The sequence below is a fragment of the Pipra filicauda genome, unplaced genomic scaffold (assembly GCF_003945595.2).
Source record: "Pipra filicauda isolate LSUMZ 115617 unplaced genomic scaffold, ASM394559v2 scaffold6_size6359152_pilon, whole genome shotgun sequence".
NCBI lineage: Eukaryota > Metazoa > Chordata > Aves > Passeriformes > Pipridae > Pipra > Pipra filicauda.
Genome location: NW_024104865.1, coordinates 3834489 through 3861451, shown reverse-complemented (window position 1 = coordinate 3861451; position 26963 = coordinate 3834489). Strand labels below are relative to the sequence as shown.

Below are 26963 nucleotides of genomic sequence, written 5' to 3'. Positions count from 1 at the left end.
TCTTATTTCCTAGATTTATAATCCTATCTTTTTTTCAGGAGAAAATCCCTCTGAGGAAGTGAATCTATCTTCCAGAACATCCAGAGATGCTTGGTGCTCCAGATCATAACCTGAATAACAGCTCTTTAAATATTGCTCTCTTCTAAGTGGCTCAATATATTTTCCTCACAGAGTATTCCTGACTCTATTCCTGAACAAGATTCACTGTTATTCCTCAACTTGATCTTTCAAAATATTTCTAGGATGTTGTGTATAGCAGTATGATTAGCATATGCCTACTATCAGACTGTGCAGAGCAACAGAAAATGTTAAACTTTGCAGATGACTGCTACAATGCAGTCACTTTTATGAAGATGAGGCTTATTCACCTGCTCAAGTTGTGCTTTTGAGATGCGAATGACAGGGGGGAACTTGTTGCCACAAGGAATGACAGGAAGCTGCCTACGACCAGTTGAGCAGGAGGAAGAGGAGTGGCTCTCAGCTGATTGACTCCTTGGTAAACCAGCCTCTTTCAGAGGGTCCAAGTGGACGGAGAGATAGGCTATAGGGCTCATGGTGCGGAGGATGGGACTCGAAATTCTTGGAGTGGAGAAATGCAGCATATGACATGAGTTGAGCTGTGAGAACAACATGGCGGGGAAGAAAATAAGGTTGAAAATGTTTTAATAAGTCTTGTTTATGCTTGCCTAAATGCAATCTCTTAGACAACTGTATTCACACCTCCCTCAGAGGCCGAAAGCTGATAATTTAAGAGGTGTCTTAAGACTAATCTTCACATTTTCCACCAACCATTTTCAAAAATCCAGTATCAAAATCAAGAGTGAGCATCCTTTCTCTAGCTGGCTTCTTCATTCAGTCAGTCTTAGAATCATAGAATCCTTAGGTTGGCAAATAAAATCACAGATTCATTGAGTCCAACTGTTGCAACCATTATAAGGAGTCAGTAACAATCTAGGGCAAATTTAATAAACTAACTCAGTCAGTTTCAAGGACACTGTGGACATTAGTTGATAGTTGACTGGTCCTTGCAAATGCTTAACACATCCACACAACAAGACATCTGTGTCTCTGAGATTACTATATCTTTAGCATATACGCCCATTGCAGGCTTTACAACTACAGCACAGCAGGGTACATTAAGAACTGGACCTGACAGGACTAATCAGAAAAGTTAATACACACCGATTTTGATGAAATTTCCCAAATATGGGATCAAACTAGAAGGATACACTGGCCTCAAGAATCCAGGAACAATTGCTTGATCTTGAACTACATTATTCAAGCATTTAGATACAAGGAAAGAAAGAAGAGTAGGAACTGTAAAGTCCAAGTGTTCCAAACAAATAATTTTAGACAAACTACATTTTCAAATTGGTTGCTGATGACAACTCTGAAATCAACTGGTTTTTTGCAAGACCTTTTCCAGCACAGAATAAACATCCAATAGTGACACATCTAAATACCTGTAAATGAGAAAATACCTGTAAATGAGATTGCTATACACAGTCTGCAACTCTTTGTTCCCGTTACATTTAGAGAAAACCTCGAAGAGTAGAGATACGGAAACTTTCTGCAAGCTTCATGAAGGTGACTTTTTGTTTCCTACCACAGTACTTGCAATTCTAACCTGCATTCTTTGGAAACCAAGAGTACCTATCAAGCATTTCTGTTCCTAAGGAAAAGGTATTTTCAATTGTGTCAACCCTAAAGGTTCAGTTCCCATTATGCATATCTGACTTGCAAGTGGGGAAAAAGAAAGTATTTCCAGTGTCTCATAAAAACAGCAATTGAGGCTAGAAGGCATATGAAAATTAAACTACTTAGAACTCAGAAATAAATAGAAATTTAAGAACAAGCTTTTGATAAAACACAACAGTACCTCAAGATACAAAATTTCCGTTTCAGTAATATTTCTAAATAATAAAAATAAATAGATTCGCACAGTAAACACTCTTCTATAACACAGACACACACGCATATATATACATATATACACACATATATATATATATATGATTTTAGGTAGTCAAGTAAGTGTGACCAGAGCAAACTCTTGTTTAATTTAAACTGAAGATGAAAATGGAAATAGCTATTAGATGATTAATTACTTCGAATCCATTATTATTTATTGACTGAAATATCTACTTAACAAATATATGCTGCAAAGTTCTGTGCATGCACTGTATGGAGTTCTTTGCAATTCAATACAAACACAGTAAATTAATGAAGCCATCGTTCAACAACACAAAGTCCAACTCTATGCTCTTAGTACCAGATCAAGGAAAAGAAAACTAGAGCTGTATGATGCAAAGTGCTGCTCCAGTATAAATTCACCATTAGTCTAGATCAGTTCACATTCTGTTGACAAATTAACTTCATACCAGCAGATATTACCGCAAATCACATACTGTCTCTCCTGCAGCCAAAGTCAACACAAAGCCATTATCAAAGCATAAAGTCAGCACATATCCCCTTAGCATGCTTTGAGTAGTTCAAGAGATACATGACTGTCTGCCCACGACTAAGCCAGATCAAACTGGTATTTGCTGATAGCACACAGAATCTGTATTGGAACTGGAAAACCATGACTGATAACATGAAAATTACTTCTCTTACCTGCAGGGGTTTTTTTCCATAACAGCACAGTTTGCTATAATTTTTTATGCCTGAAACTTTCTCAACCCTGAGCCAATAACTTACACATTTTTCTCTCTTATTTTTTGAGTTTGGGTTTCCTTTTTTAACTGCTACAACTTTACATTCTTAATAGAATGCTAATGCTGTGTAAAACAGGTAAGAAGTGATATTATCAACAATTACTGGAAGTCCACGTACACACACTATTTCAGGAAGAACATTTAGCTACAAATGGAAGGACTAGAGACCAGCAATTTCTTTCCTTCAGGAGTAGATAAAATTATGGGTGAGTATACAAAACGTTAGTTTCTCATACAGAAACATCCATGCTACTACTTACTACTTAAACAGTGAGCAATAAAGCCCTGAAAGAAACAAAGAACAAAGAAGAATCATCAAAGTAAAAAGGAAAAATTAAAAAAATACGATAGTAAAGCTACTTTATTCATTCACCACTGAAATAAATGCTTGCATACTTAACAAACCTATCAGAATAAGCTCAAAAAACGTAATTCCTCATGCTTTCTCCTAAGTGATAGTGAAGCAGGTCACTAGAAATCCTTATAGGAGGTATATTCATAAACATGAGAATCATGAATGCTGACATGTCCTAGAATTTTGAGCTGTTTGAAATGAGTGAACTATTTCAAAAATTATATTATTACACTACTATAATTTAAACATCTATTTTTAACCCCTTTTAGTAATACTTAAATCATTTGATTTATGGTTCTAAACTTAACATTCTTGGATCCAAGCCTGTTCTTAGTAACTCATGCAATATAATTAAATCAACGGAAAAATAAAATATGACCTTGCCTATTATTTTTATTGTTGGGAAACGGCTACTTAGAAAAAAATTACTAAATAACAAGAACATCTGATGCACAAAAAAGGATCACATTTAAAGAACAGTTTCAGGTGGGTAAATATTCTGAGGAAGAAGGAAAAGGACTCTACCAAACAGCTCCCTAAGGACTCTTGAATAGAGAGAACTACTGTATGAAGAGGCATATATACGCTTTCTCCCAGTGAAGTGATCAGGACACTCACCTGTAAGAACAGCTAGGTTCCAGTACCTATCTCAAGGAATATTTACATATCCTTAATGAAGGGGAATACATCACAGTTGGAATAGATGCACTGCATAGACACACTCTGTTCCCAGTTTATAAATCAGCCAAATAATCTCTATTTTCTTTATTCCCAGTTCAGTTTATTTTTTCAACTGCACATGATTCACCTTCGAAACAGTAAGTTCCCTCCTGTCATTCATCCTGCCTTCACAACACTACTTGCCCTTCCAGGATAATATAAACCATATTAATTTCCCCCATTTTTGAGGTCATGACAAACATCTCTTACCTGCTTGCAAAGCCAAACTAAAATATAATCTCATCCCAAATTCTACTTCAACCAGTATTGCAATACATCTTGCACTTAATTAACTTAGTTTACAACTGTTTCTGCTCCCACATTCTGAAGCTTCTTCCTTTCCAGATAAAGATAGTGTCCATTCTCTGCAGTGTAGTACAGAATATTTTTACCACATCTACTTTCAGTTTTAAGTAAAACAGCTATTTCCCCAAAAAGAGCCACGCTTGTTTAAAGTGGAATAGTGCAAGCTGTTTTTTTTAATGGCTTTCGAAATAAAAACACTTGATAATTAGTATTTTGTACAGGACCAAGTATTGCTCTTTTTTGCCTGTTTTTCTAAAACTGACATTAAAATAGAAGAACTGAGCAGCTGAAAACTGAAAAATTCAAATTAATTTTTCACTTTTAGAACTTTCTAACCCATCAAAAACTCTTTCATACAACTAAGATTTCAATTTTAATCTTAGAAATCTTCTGTTTTTTAACACAGTTCTGTATTTTCAATCACACAAAATTAATCTCCTATAAACTACGTACTTCAAAATATGATATCTAAATATAGTCTTGCATGAAAGATATGATCTTGCATTTTCCATGAAATTTTACTGTGGAGCTGTAGTTAACTACATTGAGTAGCTCATTTTCCCTGTAAAGGATATTTCCACATCTTACAATAAATGAGTAGTTAGTGACAAGTTTCTTTTTCTAATGAGTTGGTTGTAACTTTCACAAAAAGTGGTGATAAGTGAATAAAAAGTATAGTGAGGTTTCTCGGCTCAAGGGAGCTTGAAAGACTTCACCTTCAGATCATAGATGGCACAGTATCTACTCAGAAAAGGGAAGAAATTAAACCAAGAGTTGATTTCCAATCACTTAATTAATCTCCCTTCCTCCTTAAGTAAAGACAAAGAAATCTTTGTTTAAAAACAATGACAAAGGAGAAAAAAGTAAATGTTCACAAACTGTGCAAATGAGAATGTTTTAGAAAAGATGGAGAAACAGAAAAAGAATAGTATGAAACGGAAGCAAGGCAATCTGTCAGTGAAAACTCGGGAGTAAAGTAGTAGTTGCAAAAGTATCTTACAAGTGAAAAGCAGCAACACTTTATGAAAGGCAACAAGTCATTTCAGAAGAAATAAGAAAAAACAAAGGATATTCCAAAAGCAAACACTAGAGGAATGATAGTGAGAGGAAGTAACTGTTTCTTTCATTTCTACCACTTTGGCTTTTCCTGAAACATATGAAACACTGTAGCACAGTATTTTACATATTCATTGTAATTTTATGTTTATATGTTGCAAATATAATAAATATATGTTTGCATGTTTCTCACTGATTAGGAATCACTGCATAAGGAGCTTCTTTAGTTAGACAGACAGGCAGATGGACAGACAGACAGGCAGGTAGACAGACAGGCAGGTAGACAGACAGGCAGGTAGACAGACAGGCAGGTAGACAGACAGGCAGGTAGACAACTTCTTTTTAAACAAGGTCAGTTCTATGGATCATACCTACAGAACTAATAGCCACTTCCACAGGTGAATGTAGACACTTGTATAACAGAACATGGAAGATCACTCCTCAAGAATCAAGTCCCATATCTGCTGAAACTAGGAATTTCTGTTACACTACTGTATTTTAGTCACTGCCTTTACTATTTCCTCAAATAATTCTGAATAAAGACAGGTTCAATAAAACAGTGATCATTTCTCTTACCGGAGTGAGTGCTCCTTCTGCTTGAGCTTCCATAGGGCTTGTAGGGGTGGCCGCAAGAAGCTGTCCAGCAGCTCCAGACAGAAGTTCCAACTTATCTGTAAGCTGTTCAGAAGCAGCAGGATGACACTCCATGTCTAGAACAAACTCCACCCCTGAAGTTTGGTTCTTGCCATTGACATTGTTTCCTGCCCAACCACCCTGTCTGGATTGCTCTTCTCGAGGGGACTCCTCTAGAACTTGTAGTACCTCTGGTTCTTCATCTGAGGGACTTCCGGTCATTTTGTGCCCTAAAGCCTCATTTGTCTTGAAGTCTTGCAAGTCCCGTTCCTTATCTATTATCACCCATTCCTTAGAATCAACCTCCTGCCTGCAGGAGCTTAAGTTAACAGCTACAAATCCATTGCTCATAACACCATCAGCATGGTCTGGAGAAATAGCTGACCCAGGCTTTGAAGCATCTGGAAGATATTCTTCATCATAGTGCCAAACATGGTCCATGCGAGCAGCCGCAGGAGCAGGAAGGGGTGTTTTCTGAGGAAGAGGAGGAACAGCAGCAGCAGGAGTCTCTGTCGCAGCATTCAAGTCTTTCTGCATCTTCTCCAAACTTGAGAAAAGAAGTTAATATCTGAATTAGTTAAGAATTAATTAAATATTGTAAGTTACATTTGAGGGTTTTTGGTAGGAGAAAACTAGATTTATATAAAAATTTGTTGTCATATTTTAGAACAATCTACAATGGTTCCACAATTTGAGACAAGTAAGTCTGATGTCAAGTAAAAATGGACAGATGGTCTTAGAAATGTACACATATTATAACTTTCACTGTAACATATCATATTGTATTGTAAATATAATTACCAAAAGGAAGAATAGTGAATGGATAAAAACTCAGTGATGAGGCTACCACCAGATGGTCCACTGTACTTAATTTAAGTTACAAAGCAGAGACTCAAAGCAGAAGAAACAGATGTCTCCAGCAGCACTTATTAGGTGCTTTCAAGAAGAATGTTATTTATTATTTTGACTGATTCCTTACTTATGCTTTGCATAATTTGCTTCATCAAACAAATTCAGATTCCTAACTCCGCTATGAAGTATTTAGAAGGAATCACTGTCATCATCTCAGCTCGCTTCTACTGTCCCCACTCAGCCTCTACCTTTCAGTCTGATTTCACTGTGTCCTTCTCCCGTTATTCTTTCTACATAGAGGCCAACTGATTGAATCTGTTTTCATACATCTGTCTCTTCTCTACCTTCAAATTCCATTTTAAGACCTCTGTCTTCTATCAAGTTTTTTTATGTTGATGCAACACCTTTGAGTATAACTAAGCCTGCTGCATGGAGGAAAATTTCTAACTTTACTTATTAACTCCACTTTCTGCAAAACTTTCCTTCTCATGTCATATAACCTAATCTCATGTTACCTTTGTTGAGCACCTGATGTCATCATTCTTACTTAGGACGAGTTGTACTGACTGTAAAGAGTATGTCACTGAAGAAAAAGTTAATAAACACCAGAGTTACACCACTTGGCTTTGAAACACAAAATTCCCAAGTGTGGAAGTTTGACTTGAGCTGTATCCTACCACTGATCTTTTTTTAAAGAGCCTGCCAAGTAATGAAATCCATTAATTGAGCAATATTATGAAAATATTTTGCTGTAGCTTGCATAAGCATACTCAGCACCTCCATTTCTTGTCTTCACAGGGCAAAGGAAAGATAATAGTATCCTTACTATATATGCTTGAAAGATGTAAGCATAACAATAAAATAATTTCTTTACCAGGTCTCAAGAAACTTATCAGTGTCTGGCTTTGATTCCAACGTCATACGCTTCTCCAGTTCAAAGCTGTGAATTGAACGTAACTTTCGCACCAGTGGAACATCTCTGTCTAACTGGGTGGTCTCTGAGCGAACACGAATTGGAGAACCGAGACTCGGCGCGTTAAGCATTCCATTCACTGGCCCATGGCTGTTTTCTTCCTCTGTGGCAGCCTGTGCAGACCGTAAAGTAAAAATGGAAATCACTAGGAGTAGCAAACCAGAGGAAGACAGGGTACTGTATGATGAATATCATCCAAGTTTTTAGTATGTGAAAAGCCGAGTTGTATTTGGAATGGTCCTTAAGTTCACAACATACTTAATGTAGTTTAGATATGCTCTTCAGCACACATCTACAACAGACAAAATACCAGTAATATACTAGTTCTGGGTAGGTCTGAAAATGGCAGTCTCAAAACCCAAGTAATTACACTTAAATTGACTCTGCTATTTCACACCCATCTCTGAAATTTTCTTTAATAATAGTCTGGAACCTGGCACTTGGTAGCATCTTTGGTCTGCTTTACAGTCAAGTGCTTTTATTACAGAGAAGTTAGCTTCCAAGCTATCTTTTTGATCCTCTGGAGCATGTAACACTGTTATAAACTAAATCTACACAGTATTTCTGTGACTTCAAAATAGGTTTTAGTCCAACCGCATTCCACCTTGTATACTAAATGAGCATGATTTAGAGCTGGAAAATCATGATCATCCTTAGTTCCTACAGGTATAGTTAATAGAAACTGCCTTTGTTTAAACCCTTCTCCCCCTTCAGTAAAAAAACCCCAAACAAATAAGTATATTTGAAAATAGGCACCATGCCTTGTTCTTTCCCACAGTGCATTTTTTTCTAGCAAACAAGAAGTGACAGCTTCAAAACTAGACATCTCTCCTAGATAAAGAACATTTCAGTACCAATACTTCACATTAAACACATTTTTTTATCAAGAAACAGGGCTATATTTGTTTGAGTATGAAATACTATGATTGTGAGTAAGGGAGACAGCAACTAATTCTCAGAGACCACTTTTGAAAATAAAGTGGCATTCTCTTCCAAAGATTAGCCCATGAACCTCTGGATCAGTACAAAGGTATAATATCTTATAGAGACAAAACTACCAAGTTAGTTAAATGGATACTACCAACCACACTATTAATCTGCCAGTTGAAGAACATTAAACTCTTTTTAGTACATTTAGTATCTAGGTTCTACACAAGCAAGATGCAGGAAATTTGCTTTGGTTTCATTCAGTGAGCAAGAATCAAGATTGTGTCTGAAGAACATGAACATGAGTAAACTACAAAGCATCTCAAATGATCAGCAAGCTATTTATCAGAGAGACCTGATAAAGAGACACAAGGCCCAAAAGTCTGTCTGTTTGTTTCAGTATATAAAATGTGTTAGCTCTACCATAAATCTGGCTAATCAGTATCATTGCTGCATTATTAATTATATCTTATGTGCACTACGAGAACAGGAAAATGTTCAAAGATGTTCTTCACATTGCAGATTTGAAAGTACCTTACAGATCCCTAGTTTTATTTTGTTTCTGTTTGCATCCATTTCTTCCCAAACATCTTTTTCCTGAGGACGTTGATGGCCAGGGGATCCAGGTAGTTTCTCTGGTGAGACACCAACTGGAATACCATTCTCTCCATCACTGAGTTGTTCATCAGGAAATACTTCATCTGTATTTTCCCGCAGCAAATCTCCTGGGATAGGAGTGGCATTGGCAATTCTACAAAAGCAGTTTAAAAAAAAAATCAGAAAGGTAAAATTTTTGATACCCTCACATGTTTACAGAAATTATTTTCTATTTAAAAAGCAAACAAACAAAAATTACAAGGAAAAGCATGTTTATGTAGAAAACTAAATCTTGTAAATTATTTAATATAAAACCCCTTACTTTCTGGCTTTCACAATTTATGTTTCTTTAATTTAGGCACATAACAAAAGATGTAAGTCAAAAAACCAATCACTTAAAAGGTGTTTTTTTGAAAGTTTTCAAAGCCACTTGAGAGAAAATTTGTTAGAGATCATGTCTGAGCTCAGCTTCACTCCTGACTCTTCTATACATATTCTTCTATTCAAAAAAATTAATGGCAACTTCCATCATACAGTTTCCTTTACCCAAAAATTTGACAAAGGAACAAAACATACTGTGTGAGGAAGAAAAATTACTGAGCGAACTAAATGTGGTTTTAATCACTATTCTTATCAAAGTGCTATTTTGCTCCAATTATTGATAATCAAAACATAAGCATAACACTAGCATGACATTATATTTTAATCAAAGTTCTGTAATCCCATTGACTTGAGGCTGAATAAGGCTAAGGTGTAGCTCAACATCTGAAACTGAAGCAATGTTAGTCCTAAAAAGTGAAGGCACACAAGGTCAATTAAAAGTCATTCTTTTACAGTCGCCAAAACTGTTAATTGCAGCCAAGAGTAACAATAACTAGTGTGATGCTTAGTGTGATAGAGGGACTGATCCATGTGCAAAATCCCTGTCAGCCTCAGTGAGTTCAACAGTGCATACCATACATCTATGTAATGCTAACAGTTAGATAGTATAGCCAGTTGGTGTCTTGATGGATATTTACTTTAACAATTTTTTTTAAATTACTTTGAAATAGTGAGAATTTAATACATGAAATTCTGGCATTTTTCAGCCTCACTACACTGTCAAAACTCCCACCTTTGTGATTTTTAGCTAAAAGTTGATCTATTCAAGGCCTAGAACAGGCCTAGTCTTCCTCCCCACCCATGAACACCTCTTATATTCTTCAATCCCCTGACTATAGGTATTATTAAACATCACATCTTATCCAACTTACTTTATTGCAGAATGTCTCAAATACCACATTAAATATTATTTTAAACACAATCAAAATCTACTTCCAAATTTCTTACAAAGATCCATTCATTTTTCAAAGTTATAAGGAAATGGTAGCTAGAATTTTATTCCAGAAAACAATGGGTTTATTTCCAGGCAGTTAAATTTCCAGGCAGTTAAACTCAGGACACATTATTTAGTTTCACAAAATATGATTTAGCAAAGGATGAATGAGCAAATTTATATGCAATTTCCTGGAGTATAATTTTTTTATTGCTATAATTTTAGGACTGCAGTGCTGATCTTTAAGTATAATATAAACTCGAACCCTAAAAAGGGAAATACTTCAAATGTTCCCAAATCTTCACTCCTCTATGTATTCAACATTCTGTAGAAAAAAACCCCTAAATTATGGAGACAATTTCCTTTTGATAGGGAGCCCCTCTGTGGTTATTTAAGTGACCACGATGTGCATACATACCCAATTGCAGCCGGCGTAAGACGAGTGTGTAACTGAGGTGTGGTTGAAGTTGTTGTTGTTGTCAGAGAGCCATCCGTTCCACTCTTCTCCCAGTCAAATGGGTCACTTTCAATAACTCCAAATGTCTTCATGCTGTTGTCAAACACAGACATGAGAAGCTGAAATGAAAAAAAAAGTTAATGAGCTTCATTTTTGTCTAAGAGAACAAGTAATTAAGAAATATCCTCCTGTAATACTGACAACAATTTTTAAAAAAAAAAACAGTTCTTTATGTTAACCACTTCTCATTTTTCAAGATTTCAAACTCACGATACACAAAATTTTATTTTATTTAAAAAAGAAGAAAAAAAATCCACCCACATCTGTCTTTTTATCAGGCATGAGGCAATGATACACCATAGACTTCCACAAAAAGAGAAATACACACACACAGAAGAAGCATGACTACATTGCTGCAGAATAGCATACAATGGCTCTCCACCAGAGGAAGAGAAAAGAATATATTTGACAGCATCAAGAAACCAAGGAAATGAATGAGATGTAGGGAAGGATTTGCTAATTCATACATTTCTGTCATTAAGAATCATGGATCATTTACTTCATCTAATACTGACATTCATCCCACAAAAATGTCTAAGTTTTCCATCCTCATTTTACACTATGAGAAAGTATTTAGAAAAATTTGTGACCATGACAGGAAAAGAAACTGCATCTACTTTCCTCTCTTCATGAAAAAAACTGTCTCATTCTAGTCACTGATGGGAAGGCTGTGTCCATATCATTCTCTTACTCTAACATTTCTAAATTAATTTTTTTTCCTAAAAGCTAATACTCTAGCTTTCACCCTTTTTTCCAATCTAGGATGCTGAAAATTTTTCTCCAGTATCCTTGGGCATACTCTTTAGCAACTTACTCTCAAGAACCTTCCGTGTGCCACTCGTCCCAGTCCGTTCTGTAACCCTACTGAATTGCAGAAAGCCATAGTTCACACTGTCCCTTAGGTACCCTGTTTTATTCTCCTCTTCTTCTAAAATTTACCCAGTATCTCTGAAGTAATTTTTAAGGTTATTCTCCTTTAAATGTTTTAATCAAATTCTGCTATAATTCAAACTCAAATGCTTAACATCAGGAGGCTGAAGCAATGTGTGCGCTAATACCTGAATAAAATAAACATCTGACATTGCCAAACCACATATGGATTCTGGGCCTATGTCATCAACATTTTAGATGGTAAACTCTTCAAAGCAGGGATGTCAACCAGGGACATACATATGTTCTTGTTCAGTGCCTACCCATAAATACAAACACGGAATGATACATATCGAAGGTAGGAACAGCATCTCTGCAAACACAAGTTAAGACACACTAGAGTTTAAAAGACCATTCTCAGTGCCCTATATAAAACCCTTCTCTGGTCTAAAGCACATAAGCAAGATTGTGTTGTAAGGCTCAGGATGCAGTTACTTAACTGCAAATGTTCCATGACCAGCCACAGAACTGTAAATTACTGGGCTGTCTTAATCATGGAAAAACTCTGTCCTGGTATCGTGTTAATCCCTGAGTGCATGTACTATGTTAGATATAAATAGAACACAGAAAAAGGTTTAGCAAAAATATGCCTGTGTACATGCTTTATCATTCAGGATACATAATGTAAATAAGATATATTTACCAGTCTATAATCAAGGTTTGTCCATACAACATCAAAATTCCTGCAATCAATAATTTTTACCATAGAAAAAAAAATCTGATGCATCTTTATAACTAGGCACATAAAACATCGAAATCTTTTTCCTTGATTGTAAACTACAGGACAATTTCCATGGAAATTTGTAATAGAAAAGAATAAAAAACCCAAGGTATTTATTTTTCAGGATTGCTGAACATTTTCTGTATTTCTAATAAGGAGGGGTTTTTTACATTCAAGTTAGTGCACAAAGATTGTCTGGTTTGCAAATGTGCAGAAAAACATACCAGTACATTCAGAAAAGTCCACTTGCTAACAGGAAATTAGTTATTCCTTGAGATTTTTAATTATTTAAATTCTAATATATCTTGATTTCTTTGTTAAACTTACCATGCAAAGCACAGGAATCATTCTTATCAAAGTTACAATTCCAGACTTAGTCAGAATTATTTATTTATTCAGTTGAACCAATTCAACTTGAACACCAACAGAAAATCATTCCTTCTGGTGTTGCTGAGTTAGTGAGTCGAACAAATGCACAGAGGCAGACAAATAGTACAAGTGGGAAGCTAACAGGAATGTGTGTTTCTGGGAGCCCGAGGGAAGGAACACAGGGACAACTTATCGTGGTGTGCTATTAAATCAGTTCAACTTCTCCTACAGTTTGTGAGACTGAAAAGCCTCTCAAGTCTCTCCCTCCCTGCTTTTCCCGAGCATTCCTCTGCTGCTTTCCACAAACTGGTGTAGAAAAAAATTCTATCTTTATTTATTGTTTAATCATGGGTCAACACTGAGTGAGTAAGACATACATTCTTCAGCATATCCTGTTGGCACATATCAACTTATCGCCGAGTAGAGGCTGCTCATTTCAGCAGGTAATATTCTCAGATAAAGAAAAATTACTAGTTTTCTGGTGATCTCTGTAGACAGTACTTTGGTATTAAAAACCCACCATGAGTGCATGTTGTGCTCTAACAGTAGGTGCTGTGTTCCAGACTTTGGAAAACTGCCAAAATGACTATCACTGAGAGAACAATCTGCTCCATTTAACTTACAGAGCATCCACTAGATACAAGAGTATCCTAACAGAATACTGACTGAAAAGCATCTAGTCAATTGTTTTAGAAGCTTAATGGCCTTACATTTCCCAAATGGAAAAAAAAGACATACCTGAACCACAAAGTTTCTGTGGCAGTAGATGGTCATTAAAGTACCTTTGTGGTGGCACAAACCATAATAACTACCAAGATTACACAATGAAATCAAAGCAAATTGAAGATGAAACAGCATAAAATTCTCATATTTATAAAAGAGAAAGACAAAACAGTACAAGTGTTTACCTGGTAATCAGGCTTTGTAAAGTAATCTAAATTAGAAATGTGATCCAGAAAGACGTTAAATTCTTGAGGAAGATGTTTCAACATAAGTCTGTGTTCGTACCTTTCTTTAATGGAGCCCACTTGCTCCTAGGAGTAAGTAACACAACAAACATTACCACATCTTCATTCTCTGCTACAACATATTTACATTCTATGTTACAGCCATTCAACACACTACTAGCCAGAAAGACAGGTCAGTATATTACAGTGAATGGTACTGAGAAAGGTCATTCTACATCAGACAGAAAGATAAGAGATTCTGGCATTGCTCCCAGTACACTTGCAAAATAATGTACAAACTTCAAATTCAATATGAAAAGTCATTTAATTTTCTGCTGTGTCTGTGTTGTGTTTGAATGCTAACTGATATCAAGGACTGTCATTAAACACTCCAACTTTTCCAGAATGTATGTTTTAAAGATTTAAATATCCTGTTGCATCACCTGAAGTTCAGTCATTTTTTGGTGTTTATCCGGTCATGTAACATGAGTAAATCAACCAAAAAAGAGCTGCCACCTATATATCACATTGTCATCTACACAAACCACGTCAGAGAGTAACCAGGTTTCAGCATAATTTCAGAAGAAGTTGTAAGAAGTAATAACAGGCTAATTAGATGATGTTTCTTTGCATACCTCACCTAGGATATATGACTTAATCACTACCGCATATTGCCCAATTCACTTTTGTTCATCAGCAAATAAGAAAGGCCCATTTCACAAGTAATCAAAAGAGATAGGTGTGATAGGTGAAATAGGTGTGATAGGTGAAATAAAGTACTCAAGTGAAAACAGGAATAATGAAATAAGAGGCAAATATACACTTACTTTTGCTATTTAAAACATTCTCAATCTACAGGTAAGCCTACTTCCTACCTAGAACAGTTCATAAAATTTGAGTGCTTTTTACACCATGACACCAGGGACAAGAACTAGCACTAGAAGACACTGGAAAACCTCATGTTAAAAATTAATGAACCAATGAGTCTTAGCGGAATCTTTATCACAGCATTTCCCCAGAATCCAGAAGTATATTTCCCTCATGCTCTTTGGTTTCACCTCCAGGTTTACCTTATCTTTTATTTTTCTCCAAGGCAGTTGCCCAACCACAAATTCCACCAACATGTAGAACAGAGACCAAAGATCATCATGGCGACCCATTTCCTGTGAAAAAGAAATATTATTCTACTGTATATTACAAATACCTAAGACAGGAGGGAAGACAAATTCTTTACTGCTCAAGAGTTGAATTATTATAAAATTTAATATAATCTACACTGCAAAACAAGTTTCATTAAGTCCAGCAACTATTTTAAGGAAAAACGTACAAGTAAATTTCCATAGAGAAACAACAAAAGTTGAAATGTGTTAAAATGACACTGCAAATGTCTACACTGGGAGAGCTGTTTATTCAGATTTCTTTACTGTATGATGTTAAGACAACGTACTGGACATTATGTACTTCATAAAACAGTAACTTCACCTTTTTAGTTTATTAACTTACAATACAACTGAACACCAAAGGTAACTATTAAAACCATTATTATTTCTACACCAAGAACTTTTCTATCCTCGACTACTGTAAAGTATATCATCCTTTCACAAAATTTGTAATTTCTATTAATTTCTACATAATAAATGCATAGGAAATGAATAGTAACTGCATTACTGACTGATTTCAGCTATATGAGATGGGTATGATACAGGTTGAGATACTCACTCTGTTTCTATGAGCGTTGATTGATGCATATCGTACCGTTCCTCGAAAACCAGCGACAGCTCGTGGCTGTCAAAGAATAAAAAAGAAAAGATTCTCATTGTCAGAAATAAAAACTCTGACAACTTAACTTGGCATCTACAAAGTGAGTATGGAGCCACAACATATCTCATTTGAGACTTTTATTTCAGTTTACCATATTTCTACAAGTTCTCAGTGGAAATACAAGTGATATTTGTCACAGTTTTTTAAAGTATGTGATAGTTTATAAACTATGATCTATTGACATCAGTATTTGTTCTCCACAGGCATCACGTCCTGTTTACCTCATTCCTCATCACAGTCATATGGCAGAAATATTCTTCTTTTTTCTCCAATGCTGAAACTATTTCTTAGTTCTAACGATAAGAAGTTTGAGGGTTTAAGTTCTGACAGGATCTAAACCATAACTTCTTCCTCTTAGCTAAAATACACCAATATTATGTGGTATGAACATACAAGCAGCCATTTATTGAAACGTGTTAGCAATATTTTCACAAATTATTTTCTGAACTAGCAAACCAACCAATTTTTTGAGAAATTCCAAGAGCAGAGTAAGCCACATGTAAGTCTCAAAGCTATGGCTGAGCAATAAATAGCAAAGGCTGCACTACAGGCATCAATTTAAAATGTTTCTTTCTTTTCTAGTTTCTGAAAACAACCATTTCCTCCCTTACAGTCTAGATATCATATAATCATAAGTCAATTGGTGTTTTATAATCACAGAATACATTTTCCCATGCTTCTGTTCTTCAAATAAAACGTTATGGAAAGAATTATATAATTGAAAACAGTCATCATTAGTAGATATTTACAATTTAAAAAGAAAAAAAAAATCAAACCATGGTGTTATTACTTTGCCTAAGGCAGATATCCAATCCATGCTACCTCCTTAATTAATCATTCTTTGTAGACAGAACTGCCAGGACTGGTAAACTTGCTTTCTTTTATGCAGTCTTATCTTCTCAATCAATACTTCTTTTTGTTTCTTCTAACAATGAACATAGGAAGCTTCGATTATCTATCTCACCTCTGACTTGTATTTAAAGAGGTATTGGTGATCTGTCTGCTTGCCCAAGACTCACGATAATTCTTCAGATTTTAAAAAACTTTGGCCAGTACACTGAAAAGTCTGGTTTTATATACACAAAAATATAACCACAATGCACAAATTATTAAGATAAAACACTTCCATCTCTCCCTACCTATATATATATGTAGGTATAATTCTTTCTTATCCACCAACAGACACTATACAGAAATACCATTTAAATAAATCAGGAGTTGTTATTGCTGTCAATAACTCTGCCAATTGAATCCAGCAGGATTATGCAGCAACGTCTTTAATAAAGGATTCAACAGTCCATATAATCAACATCTGCTAGAGTAGTATGATGAGAGCTGAACCAGCATTAGTTAAGAGAATACCTTCTAGGATGTTCTTAACATGAAGAGGTTCTCAGATGATATTCCATAAATCTTAGCATTCGTATGTTATCATAAAGTTTAAATGGTGCTTGGAACACATGTCATGTTCAGGCAGGACAGACTCAATTGTCTGTCTGTCTTGTTACTGTCTTTAATCTTATATCATCTTATATCATATATTGAACATTATCCTGCATTGAAACAACATTGTAGTTGGAGAAATAAATTTTTCAAAAAAAAGCACTTAAATCTCCTTCTTAGTAGTTGTGCAGGTTGGCAAACCATGCAAGTAAGAATAATATAGTATCACTGCCAAGACAATCAAAATACACATAAATTTACAAAAAGATGCAGTTTAATGAATAGCACTTCTCCAAAAGGGCACTGAGAGCTTAACTTTAAAACAGTTGAAAATACAAATTACATAGATCTCAAGAGCATATAGTTTCAGAAGATGAAATCAAATGCTTACTATCTTCAGTCTCTGGTATGAATGTTAAAAAGGAATGACTATATTCAGTTTTACTAAGTTAAATATTTCCATTCTTCTGAAAATAATGAAAAATATGAAAATTAGGATGAAATGAGGCTTTTATTCTAGCATAACAACTTCAATTCCTACTTGATAACTAGGACAAAAATGCTTCAGTTGCTGGACAAAGGAATAAAAAAAAGACTAAGAAATGTCATATGAAAACTAAATTATCCCATTCAGTTTACAAAACCTAACAATTTGACTTATTTCAGTTCTGTCCTGGGGGAGAAAAGTCCATATGAGGAATTTCATTATGTACCTATTCAAATGCCTTTGAATGTTAAACTCACTGCCATCTCTACTAGTCCTAAGATGATTTCAATTATCTGAGAATCACCTGGATGGGAAAGGGTAAAAAAAAAAAGAAGAAAAAAAAAGCATGAATAGTGCTTCTATCTATGAGCTTATCATGAAGCGAATTCTGAATTATTTACTTGAGGATATCTAAATCATTTTACTCCCTCTTGCCTTAAAGAATAGTTTCTATGAATCTGACTTAAAAGCATATGTAACTCTGTTATATTTTAAGACACAATAAAATTAGTAACGCATCTGGTCACCATTTAATAGTGGTATTACAATGTCACACAACAAGAATAAAATAACTCTATCATGTCACTATCAAAGTGAATGATGGCTCTGTAGGTTAAATCAAGTTTGACTAATTCAGAATAGAACGTACAGACTTCTGAGTATTTGCTGTTTCAGAACTCTTCGTGCATCTCACAGCATCTCATGAAGCAAAAGAGAAATACTATAGGCAATAACAGCAACTTCATGGATGATTCACTGCATTTTTTTCAAATAAAAATTCTCCTCTGCTATTACTGATCATCTTATTTTGTTTCAGGACATCTCCAAAACATACTTTGCAAAGCTTTAACAAACTTGTACCTTGCTTGGGTCAGTTTACATTAAAAAAAGTTTTTCTAATATAATTAACTCAGGCAGTGATCTGAAAGTCAGGATTGTCTCGGTTTTGATTACTGTCATTAAACTCTTCAAATTTTGGTTAAAATAAATTATTTTGAAGATACATACACATGAAGCAGATTTGATGACCATGGTGAATTTTTCTACTCATAAAGGTACTTCTAAATGTAACATTAGATTTCTTTGCAGGTGGTCCTGCCCTGGAAACACTTGACAATGTCTCAGATAAACTAGATGCAGGAAAATAGGAGTTCCTAGACAAGTGAACTATTTCCTCTAAGCACACAGGTTTGCAGATTCCTGGGAGACACTATGCTTACAAACCTGTCTGCAAATGTAGCTTCTTTGGAAGGGTGTGGTGGAAGCAAATCACTCTCCTTAGTTCAGTGTCTCCAGATAAATGCTCTGGGTTTATTGTTCTGGACAACATTGGAAACGTTACACAGAGCAAAAATTTAACTTATTGCATTCATGCAAAATAGATAACAAACATGAAAAAATAAACCACTACTGATTCTTTACATTATATCTCACACACACCATGGTTCTCCCTATCAATCAGGCAATGACTGAGTATTCTTTAGTACCTCTAGGTTTTGCACTGAGAAGCCAGCAGCGCTGCCTCTAAAGTCGAGTTCAAAAGCACATGGGGGGGTGAGTAGAGAAGTAGCCACCTACGTTACCCCTATTTTCTTTTGTTAAAAGCAGAATAATCCTCCTTTTTTATCTTTTTCTTTAAAAAGTCAATTTCCTAATTCTTATGCCCACCAGGAATATATTTCCATGATTGGAACTATGCACAGTTCCAATTTTTTCAAACATTTTCATCATACCAAATAGCTTCAACAACTCACATTCCAAACCCACCTTTCTGGGGGATATAGGCTTTGCAATCTACTGTAATGCCCAGCATGCTTTAGCACCAGTTAAAAATATTCAAAAAATTCAGGGATCTTCTGGGTAAGGAAAGATGAAGCAGTTGAAATACGATTGCCATAAAAATGTATTATACATCTTAATTAGTTTTCACTGCATATACAGCTCTTCGAACCCACACAATCAGCTCTATCTTAAAATCCACATCAGACACTAATAATTGAGTACTCGCACTTATAAGTCTTTATCAACCCATTTCCTATAGTTATTGGTATAACACGTTACTTAGACTCAGATCTACCTAAAGAAATGTGATTTCCAAAAGCTGATTGCAGCTGTGTGATCCTATGCTACCAGAAGCTGGGTAACAAGCTGAGTTAACATCTAAACAGTACAATTAAATTTTGCTATTGTGAGTTCTAACAGACATGTGTTGACAAATGAAAATTAACTCCTACTACATGTGCTATAAAGAGCATCACCATTTCTAAGACAGCAGTATTTGATACATAAACCAAGCTCCTGAGCTACTCAGTTTTCAATCTGGAGTATTTACTCAGCCAATGTGATGCACTAAGCTGAAAATGACGATCGTTCCAAAGCTGATTCATGAGCAAACAAAAAGTCTGGTGGGCTGGAGATGGTAACAACCTACTAAGTGTCTGTCTTGAACTTGCTGCAGCGAAAAAACACACAGGATAAATCTGCCATGCCTATTTTTGCTTTGCCCCATGCAGTCTTTCTTCTTCCTCTTATACCATGAGCTGAAGCAGAGATTACTGTAGGAGGAAGACTCTACATAAACCAGCTATGCTCTGGCAGAGAATTTCCCCAGAGGGCAGAATATTGTTTTATTTATCTCTGTAAGTCAAAATTTTACCGTTGTTCTGCATTATGGGAAGTTCTGTGCTCTTAGCAGAGTTCTGATTGGAGAACCACTACCTTAATTTTTAATTATTTTGTACATGTCTTATTAAGTATTTATAATGATAACGATTACACCATATATTAAAGATATAATAAATCCAGAGGTAGACTATTTCAAGTAGTAGACTTATTTCAACTACGAATGGAAAGCAAAACATCTCAAGCAAGCTAATGTACATAAATATACCCTCTTTCCAATTCTCCATCCCACAGGGGCAGAAGAGGGGTGAGGGAAATGAGCAAGAGGCTGAGGTTAAACCACAACAATAAAATAACACATTTTCCTTCTTAAACAATACAAAATAATTTTTCATAACTTAGCAGAGAATTTAGCTCATAGCTCAGAAAGAACTGGAAACTAAAGTTTCCAGTTTGATTTTGGTTTGCTTCTATTTTCATCAGGAAACAAATCTTACTGGACCAAACCATCTGTCTTTCCACCACAATAGCTTTTAATTTCAGACAAATAGCACAGCTCTCAAAGACTTCCAGTTCCTGCAAGTTTAATGAAAATTGGTGATTAAAGACAGAACTCAAATTAGTAAACTGACACAGAGACAGACAGCTAAAATTCAATTAAAATGGTTCACATCCATCTTAAGAGACACCACTGAGTTGGTCAACCAGCACTAATTTTAGATGGCAAGTAAGTACATGCCTAGTCCCAAAAGTGCAACCATGTATTGGTCAGGGAAGGAGGGTGTAGTATGAAGCTGCAAATGCTAAGAAATTTGGAGGGCATAAGGGAAGCACAAAATAATAAGTTTCACCATTCATAGAATAATTTCTTTCAAAAATAAGATCGAATCTCAGCAGAAAAATTATTTCTCTTTTTTTTTTTTGTTTGGTTTTGTTTTGGTTTTTTTTAAGGCTGTTACAGCCTATTCCCCTGAGCATCTATTAGTTCTACAGAAAATAAAGGAACTGCTGAATCAGAATACAGAACAGCTATACAGGACATTTCAGACTGCTTAAATTAAATTTCTAAGTTAAATTGTTTAATGATTGTTTCGAAACAATATCAGTGTTCTGCACACTACAGGAAAGTAGAAAAAAAACCCCAATAGACCCTAACAATTACAAAGTATTTTATTATGATCATTTTTCATATCTCAACTATTTCTCAATTGTTCCTTCAAGCAGGACATTAATATTGTGTATTCTATTTTATTTTTTACCCCAAACGCCAGGTCACAAGGAATCTTACTCTCAAATAACCACACATGATTTCCTAAAGTTTTTTATTTAACTGTTGCGAGATTTTCCAATTGACATGTTACAAAACAACGTCAGACCTCATGAAATTCATATATCCATTCTACTGTTGTCACCAAGTCAATTGATAATGCTCTTTTTTAATTTTTTGCATTAACTCACTGCCTGTCTTTTTGACCTTGTACTATCACACACTAGACACCAGCTGTCTGTGTGTCAGTAATACAACCAAACTTGCAAGGATCATGTTCAGTGGATGCTGAAAATGCTACATATATACTCTATAAGATTGTGCCTTAAGTAATATCCCTCTATGTCCTTGAAGGAGGTTATGGCAGACAATAATTAGTGTTACACTGGTAGGTATAACACAGATATATCATTATAGCTGCATAGATCTGTCACTGGTACATGTATCATAGCAATGCATTACTTCAAAAATTTTGGAAACCTAACAGTTTAACAGTTATTGTAATCTATTAAAAATAATGTCTGCTCAAATCTCTCCAAACTAACTCCCTTTTCTTCCCTATAAAATTATCATTAATTCAGAAATGGAACCTCAAATGACTAATGTCATCATTCTTTCAACTCATGCAAATTACTTATATACCAATTAAACAAAGGGCTCTTGACTTAGTCTCTTCAGCAAATAACCAACCTTGTACAGTTTCTCTTGGTATTTAAGCAAAAAAAATAAGTAGGTTCCAGTCTTTGATGACTTAGAGGACATAAGAGAAAAAATTAAAGGAGCATTTATAGCCTTTTGAAAAAAGACCTTATATGTTTACATCTTGCACTGAATGACTGTGATATTATACAGTAACTTCTTTTCTATAGAACTGAAAGTTTTAAAGAAAATATAATGCTGTAATATGTCATCTTAGACTCTTCAGCGGAACTTCATTTACTGAAACAAGCTTTTTTTTCAAGTAGTTCACTTTTTAAAAAGCTATCAACCATCAAATGTTTAGTTCAGAATTTAGAATGGAATCTTGCAAACCTCACCTATTTCCAGAAGTATATATAATGTAGTCTGACTGATGCAAATTCTGTGAAGAAAAACTGAAAATATAGTTCTAAAAATATTTGTTCTTTAGATCATTTCTTTAGCAAAATGTACAAAATCTAATTTAATAAACATGGAAAGGCAGAAGTGGGCTATCATAGGAAGGGATAGTCAGGTTTCCAAAAAATTACTCCCGTCCTCTCTTCCAACACTACTTTTGAATCATTATTTATTAATAAAAATATTTATTTTACAAACAAAGAACATACAGTAAATAGTTTTCAACTCTAATTTCAGGAGCTTACTGCATTCTAATTTGGCTGAATTATATCACATACGTGCCCATTGCTCCTTCTTTTACATTTATTTGTGCCATAATAGCTGAACTGATTTTGCTAATTGCAAAACACACAATCAGTGCAACAACATTATTCAAATAAATTAAGATTTACACACTAACATTTTTAAATATTCCTTTGCTTATGAATTCTTGTTCATTCTATGTCTTTCTGCTGATTTACAGCAAGTTCAGTACAAATCTATTACTTATTTACAGTCCCAGGTCTTGAATTCTTGCACAAAGTGCTGAAGAGAAGCAAAGAGAGGTGGTCAATCAATTAAACTTAATAAGCGGTATCATTTCAATCCAAATTTTAATCTGAATGCAATGTTCAGTAACTATTCTTGAACAACTTCCAGTATACAGACTCTTATTCATAATAAATTCATGCAGTCAAGGTATCATTCAATAGTTACTAACACAAATCCTGGCACTGAGGCAAACAAAGAAAACTGCACCAGTTTTAGTCAATACTATCTGTGGACCACTTGTGAGTCTTTTTTTTCTTAAAGTTATATCAATGTTTGCTATAAAAGCATTTACTTGAAAAGAAGATTGAGAAGCATATATAAGCAACCCATCTTTAAACAGTCTGTGAATCCAAATTGTCTTCAGAGATGACAAAAGATTTGCAGTGATAGTTTTGCTTACAGCAGTGTAGCTTCACTATTGCTCCTCCAGTTCTTAAAATCCCACTATCACACCTTTTTTCCCATCATAAAAAGCATTTAATGGATATAGCTTCCACTCTTTCAGTACCATAAAAACAATGTTCTCTTCCAAACACAGAAATAAACAATCTGCAATTCTTCTGCCAAGATGACAGGAGGTAAGGCAGAATAAGATGGAGGTGTTCTCTAGTCTTGCTCAGCAATCAAGATAATCAAGAATATTATTAAAAAGAAACATCATGCAAATCAAATGTATAACCATTCCCAAACTTTCGCAAGTGAAAAACAAAATGAAAATATGAATATACGAGGAAATTATACTTTCACTCCCTGTACTTAACTGAAGAACAAAAGACTTCCAAAGCTTTCAAAATAGATACAATGCTCTGCTTTGTTATCTACCAACACATTTCTGTGTAGCATTCTGTGCAGGGTTGGGTTTTTTGGGGGGTGTTGTTTTCATTTTTTTTTATTGGTTCTTGTTTGTTTGGGGCTTTGTGTTTGTTTTGGTTTTTTTTTTAAGAATTCAGCTTCTTAAAGTACATTTCTAGGACACCACCTGTCACCCTAAAGTGAAATTTGAAGATAAAATTTGCGGGAAATCCTCAGAACCTGAGGGCACTGAAGAAAGGCAAAGACCACTTAGCTGATTTTGTACATAAACACCTGAATAGAATAATATGTTCATTGTTTGATCTGAACAGATTTGTAACTGCTTCCCTAGACAACAAAAAGACCTAAACATTTGCATTCACAATTGCTTTCACTGCATTTTTCTAACAGTCAGACTGTACAGCAGCTGGTGTATCTTCTGCTTTAGTAGAAGTCAGAGACAATTTTTGTTACTGACAGGTCACCAGTAAAGAGCATGAGTAATGCCTTCGAAAATTTAGGTCGATATGCTATCATCTTTGGATTGGAATACTTTTGTCAGTGTTCAGAGAGTAAGTTTTGTGACTGCTTTAATACCAAACATCAGAAAAAAAAAGTACTACATTTTCTAGCTGTTCTCAAAGCAGGAATTCCCAGCTTGGTAATGTTTAAGATTTCAAATTTCCAGGCTAAAAAAAATAACAAACTGTAGAGTTAGACGTAAAATACTGTAAACTTCCTTAATGTATGTTAAAAAGAATGCAATTTTTTTTTTTACTTATTTGCAAATAAACACAGAAAAATTTAGACACTTGAAATTAAGGTCACACTAAAAAAAACCTATGATGGTGAGAACTCTGATGAAGCTCTTTGTTTTGTTTAAATAACAACTCAAGGATGACCTAAAATCTAGTCACTGGGAAGGACAGGAGAAAGGTGGGGAGATGAGGAATGCAGTCATAGGCTAACTCTCCCTTTGACCTAAAAAGCCTTATTTATCAAAAATACAACAGTTCCATACACAAAAGAGTCTCCTCAGAACACATTTCAACCCACTAATCAGGATACTCTCAAGAGGAAGCCCACCTTTCAAACTAAGTACCAAATCAAACAAAAAGGAGCTTTCTCCTTCAATTACCTTTGGTGAGTCCAAATCATCAGACAAAGGGGATTGGCTGTTGATCTAACAATTCTCTAGCCTGCCAGTCAGTGAAACATGTATACTGAGTAGAAAAACACTGATGTTTGAGATAAAAAGGTTTTATCTAAACATCACCTACTCGTGGATAGGTTTTTAATTGGTACTCCCTAGCTTTGTCACATCAGCTTGCATATGTTACACTATCTTCTTTGTAAAACAAATACAATGTAGTTATTTAGAATTTGCAATCCACACAAATAAAAGACCACAAAACTCAGGCCTGTGATAATACATGACATTTGAATTTGTAGATTTTTAAAGAATTATGACCTAAAATTATTTTTCAAAGGTTAATCTCTCTAACAGCAAAGACCATAGGCTTCTTTTTTCTTTTATTTTGCTTTCTTTATATTAAATTTAATAGTACCTCAAAGAACAGCTGTGGTTAATGTTCACTTTAAAACAAGAGTGATGACAACTGCTATCTGCAGTACTGATGATGTTAAGAATGCAAATGTCCTTCAGATTTTGTCCCTCAAGGTTTTCTATTTCTGTACCACAGCTGACACCTTCACTTTCCATTTTCACCATGTAAATAGAGACACAGAAATTGAAGGCTGTATGAAGTTAGGTTTACACCCAAAAAGAATCATTTATTCTTTGTCTCAAGAAAAAAAACCAAACAGATGCTAGTACCATTTACTTTGGCTATCTCTAAGACAGTGGCAAACAAAATGGTACGTATTGCACTCTCGAAAAGCAATAAACAGCAGACTATAAATCTCATAAATATACTAAATTTGCATCCTGCTAAATGTATTTGCTTGATGATTAGAGTCTCCCCACAATTAAATTCTAATTACCCTGCTTTGGAGTAATTCATTCTTATCTACACTATTAATTCAATTGTTGGCTTCCTCTCTCCAACAATGTATTTGCTTGTCCAGGTTTCATCCTTCTTTCTTTCAAAAGCCTACATCATCCCCAGAAGTTTTTATTCTCCTTCCCACACTAAATTTTCTCTCTTCCAATCTTTTCCCTCACCAGACAAGGCTCCTCCCACCCATCAGTGTTTCCTTATCAACTTCCGCTCTATCGTTTAATTCTACATCTACCCCAAATACCTGTATCCTAATAATGTCCCTAACATGTAAAATTTAGTTTCAGAAGCCTATACACACACATACTATTATCCAGTTTTCCATATTCCTCATCCCATTCCCAGCTACACATGTAACACTGTTGAAGCTTTCACAAAAGTATAATCAGTCAAAACATCACAGAACCACAGAACATGCAAAGTTCGAAGGGACCCACAAGGATCACGGAGTCTAACCCTTAGCCCTGCACAGGACCATCCCCAAGAGTCATACCATGTGCCTGAGAGTATCATCCAAAAGCTTTTTGAACTCTCTCAGGCTTGGTGCTGTGACCACTTCCTTGAGGAGCCTGTGCCAGTGACCAACTACACTCTGGGTGAAGAACCTTTTTCTAATATCCAACCTAAACCTCCAGATCTTCAATGAGTACAAATCAAAGAACAGGAAAAACAAACAAACCAACCAACCCAGATCCAAACCTACCCACTGTAAATACTGAACTATATGTTAATAGACTGAACACATTTCCAAAGACCTTATCTGCAAGAGTTATACCTTTTTCTATTTGCTCTTGAAGCGACAATGTGGCACAATAGATACATTTCATCTGCACTCTAAGACACATAATGATGGTACTACCTACATCTAGCATATGCCATTTGCATTTAAGGTCTTGGCTGAAAAGTTTTAAGTTTTTATGACATATTTAAGTGAGACTTCAAGTTC

The 26963-nt window shown here is 35.1% G+C and overlaps 1 protein-coding gene across 5 annotated transcripts in view; it reads right to left on the bottom strand.

Moving 5' to 3' along the window:
• TTBK2 (tau tubulin kinase 2) overlaps window positions 1-26963 on the bottom strand; it is an 84998-nt gene that overhangs the window by 20353 nt on the left and 37682 nt on the right. For 3 of the 5 annotated variants that reach the window (XR_005566369.1, XM_027748655.2, XM_027748698.2), the window contains 8 exons: window positions 15655-15720; window positions 15006-15098; window positions 13897-14022; window positions 10870-11027; window positions 9074-9290; window positions 7514-7725; window positions 5731-6334; window positions 369-617 (listed from right to left, as the gene is read on the bottom strand). Coding sequence is in view for 4 of the 5 variants with exons in the window: in XM_027748655.2 (XP_027604456.2) it covers window positions 369-617; window positions 5731-6334; window positions 7514-7725; window positions 9074-9290; window positions 10870-11027; window positions 13897-14022; window positions 15006-15098; window positions 15655-15720 (1725 nt within the window). In the remaining variant the exon portion in view is untranslated. The remainder of the gene's footprint in view (window positions 1-368; window positions 618-5730; window positions 6335-7513; window positions 7726-9073; window positions 9291-10869; window positions 11028-13896; window positions 14023-15005; window positions 15099-15654; window positions 15721-26963) is intronic. The other 2 variants (XM_027748691.2, XM_027748682.2) reach the window with 2 other exon arrangements.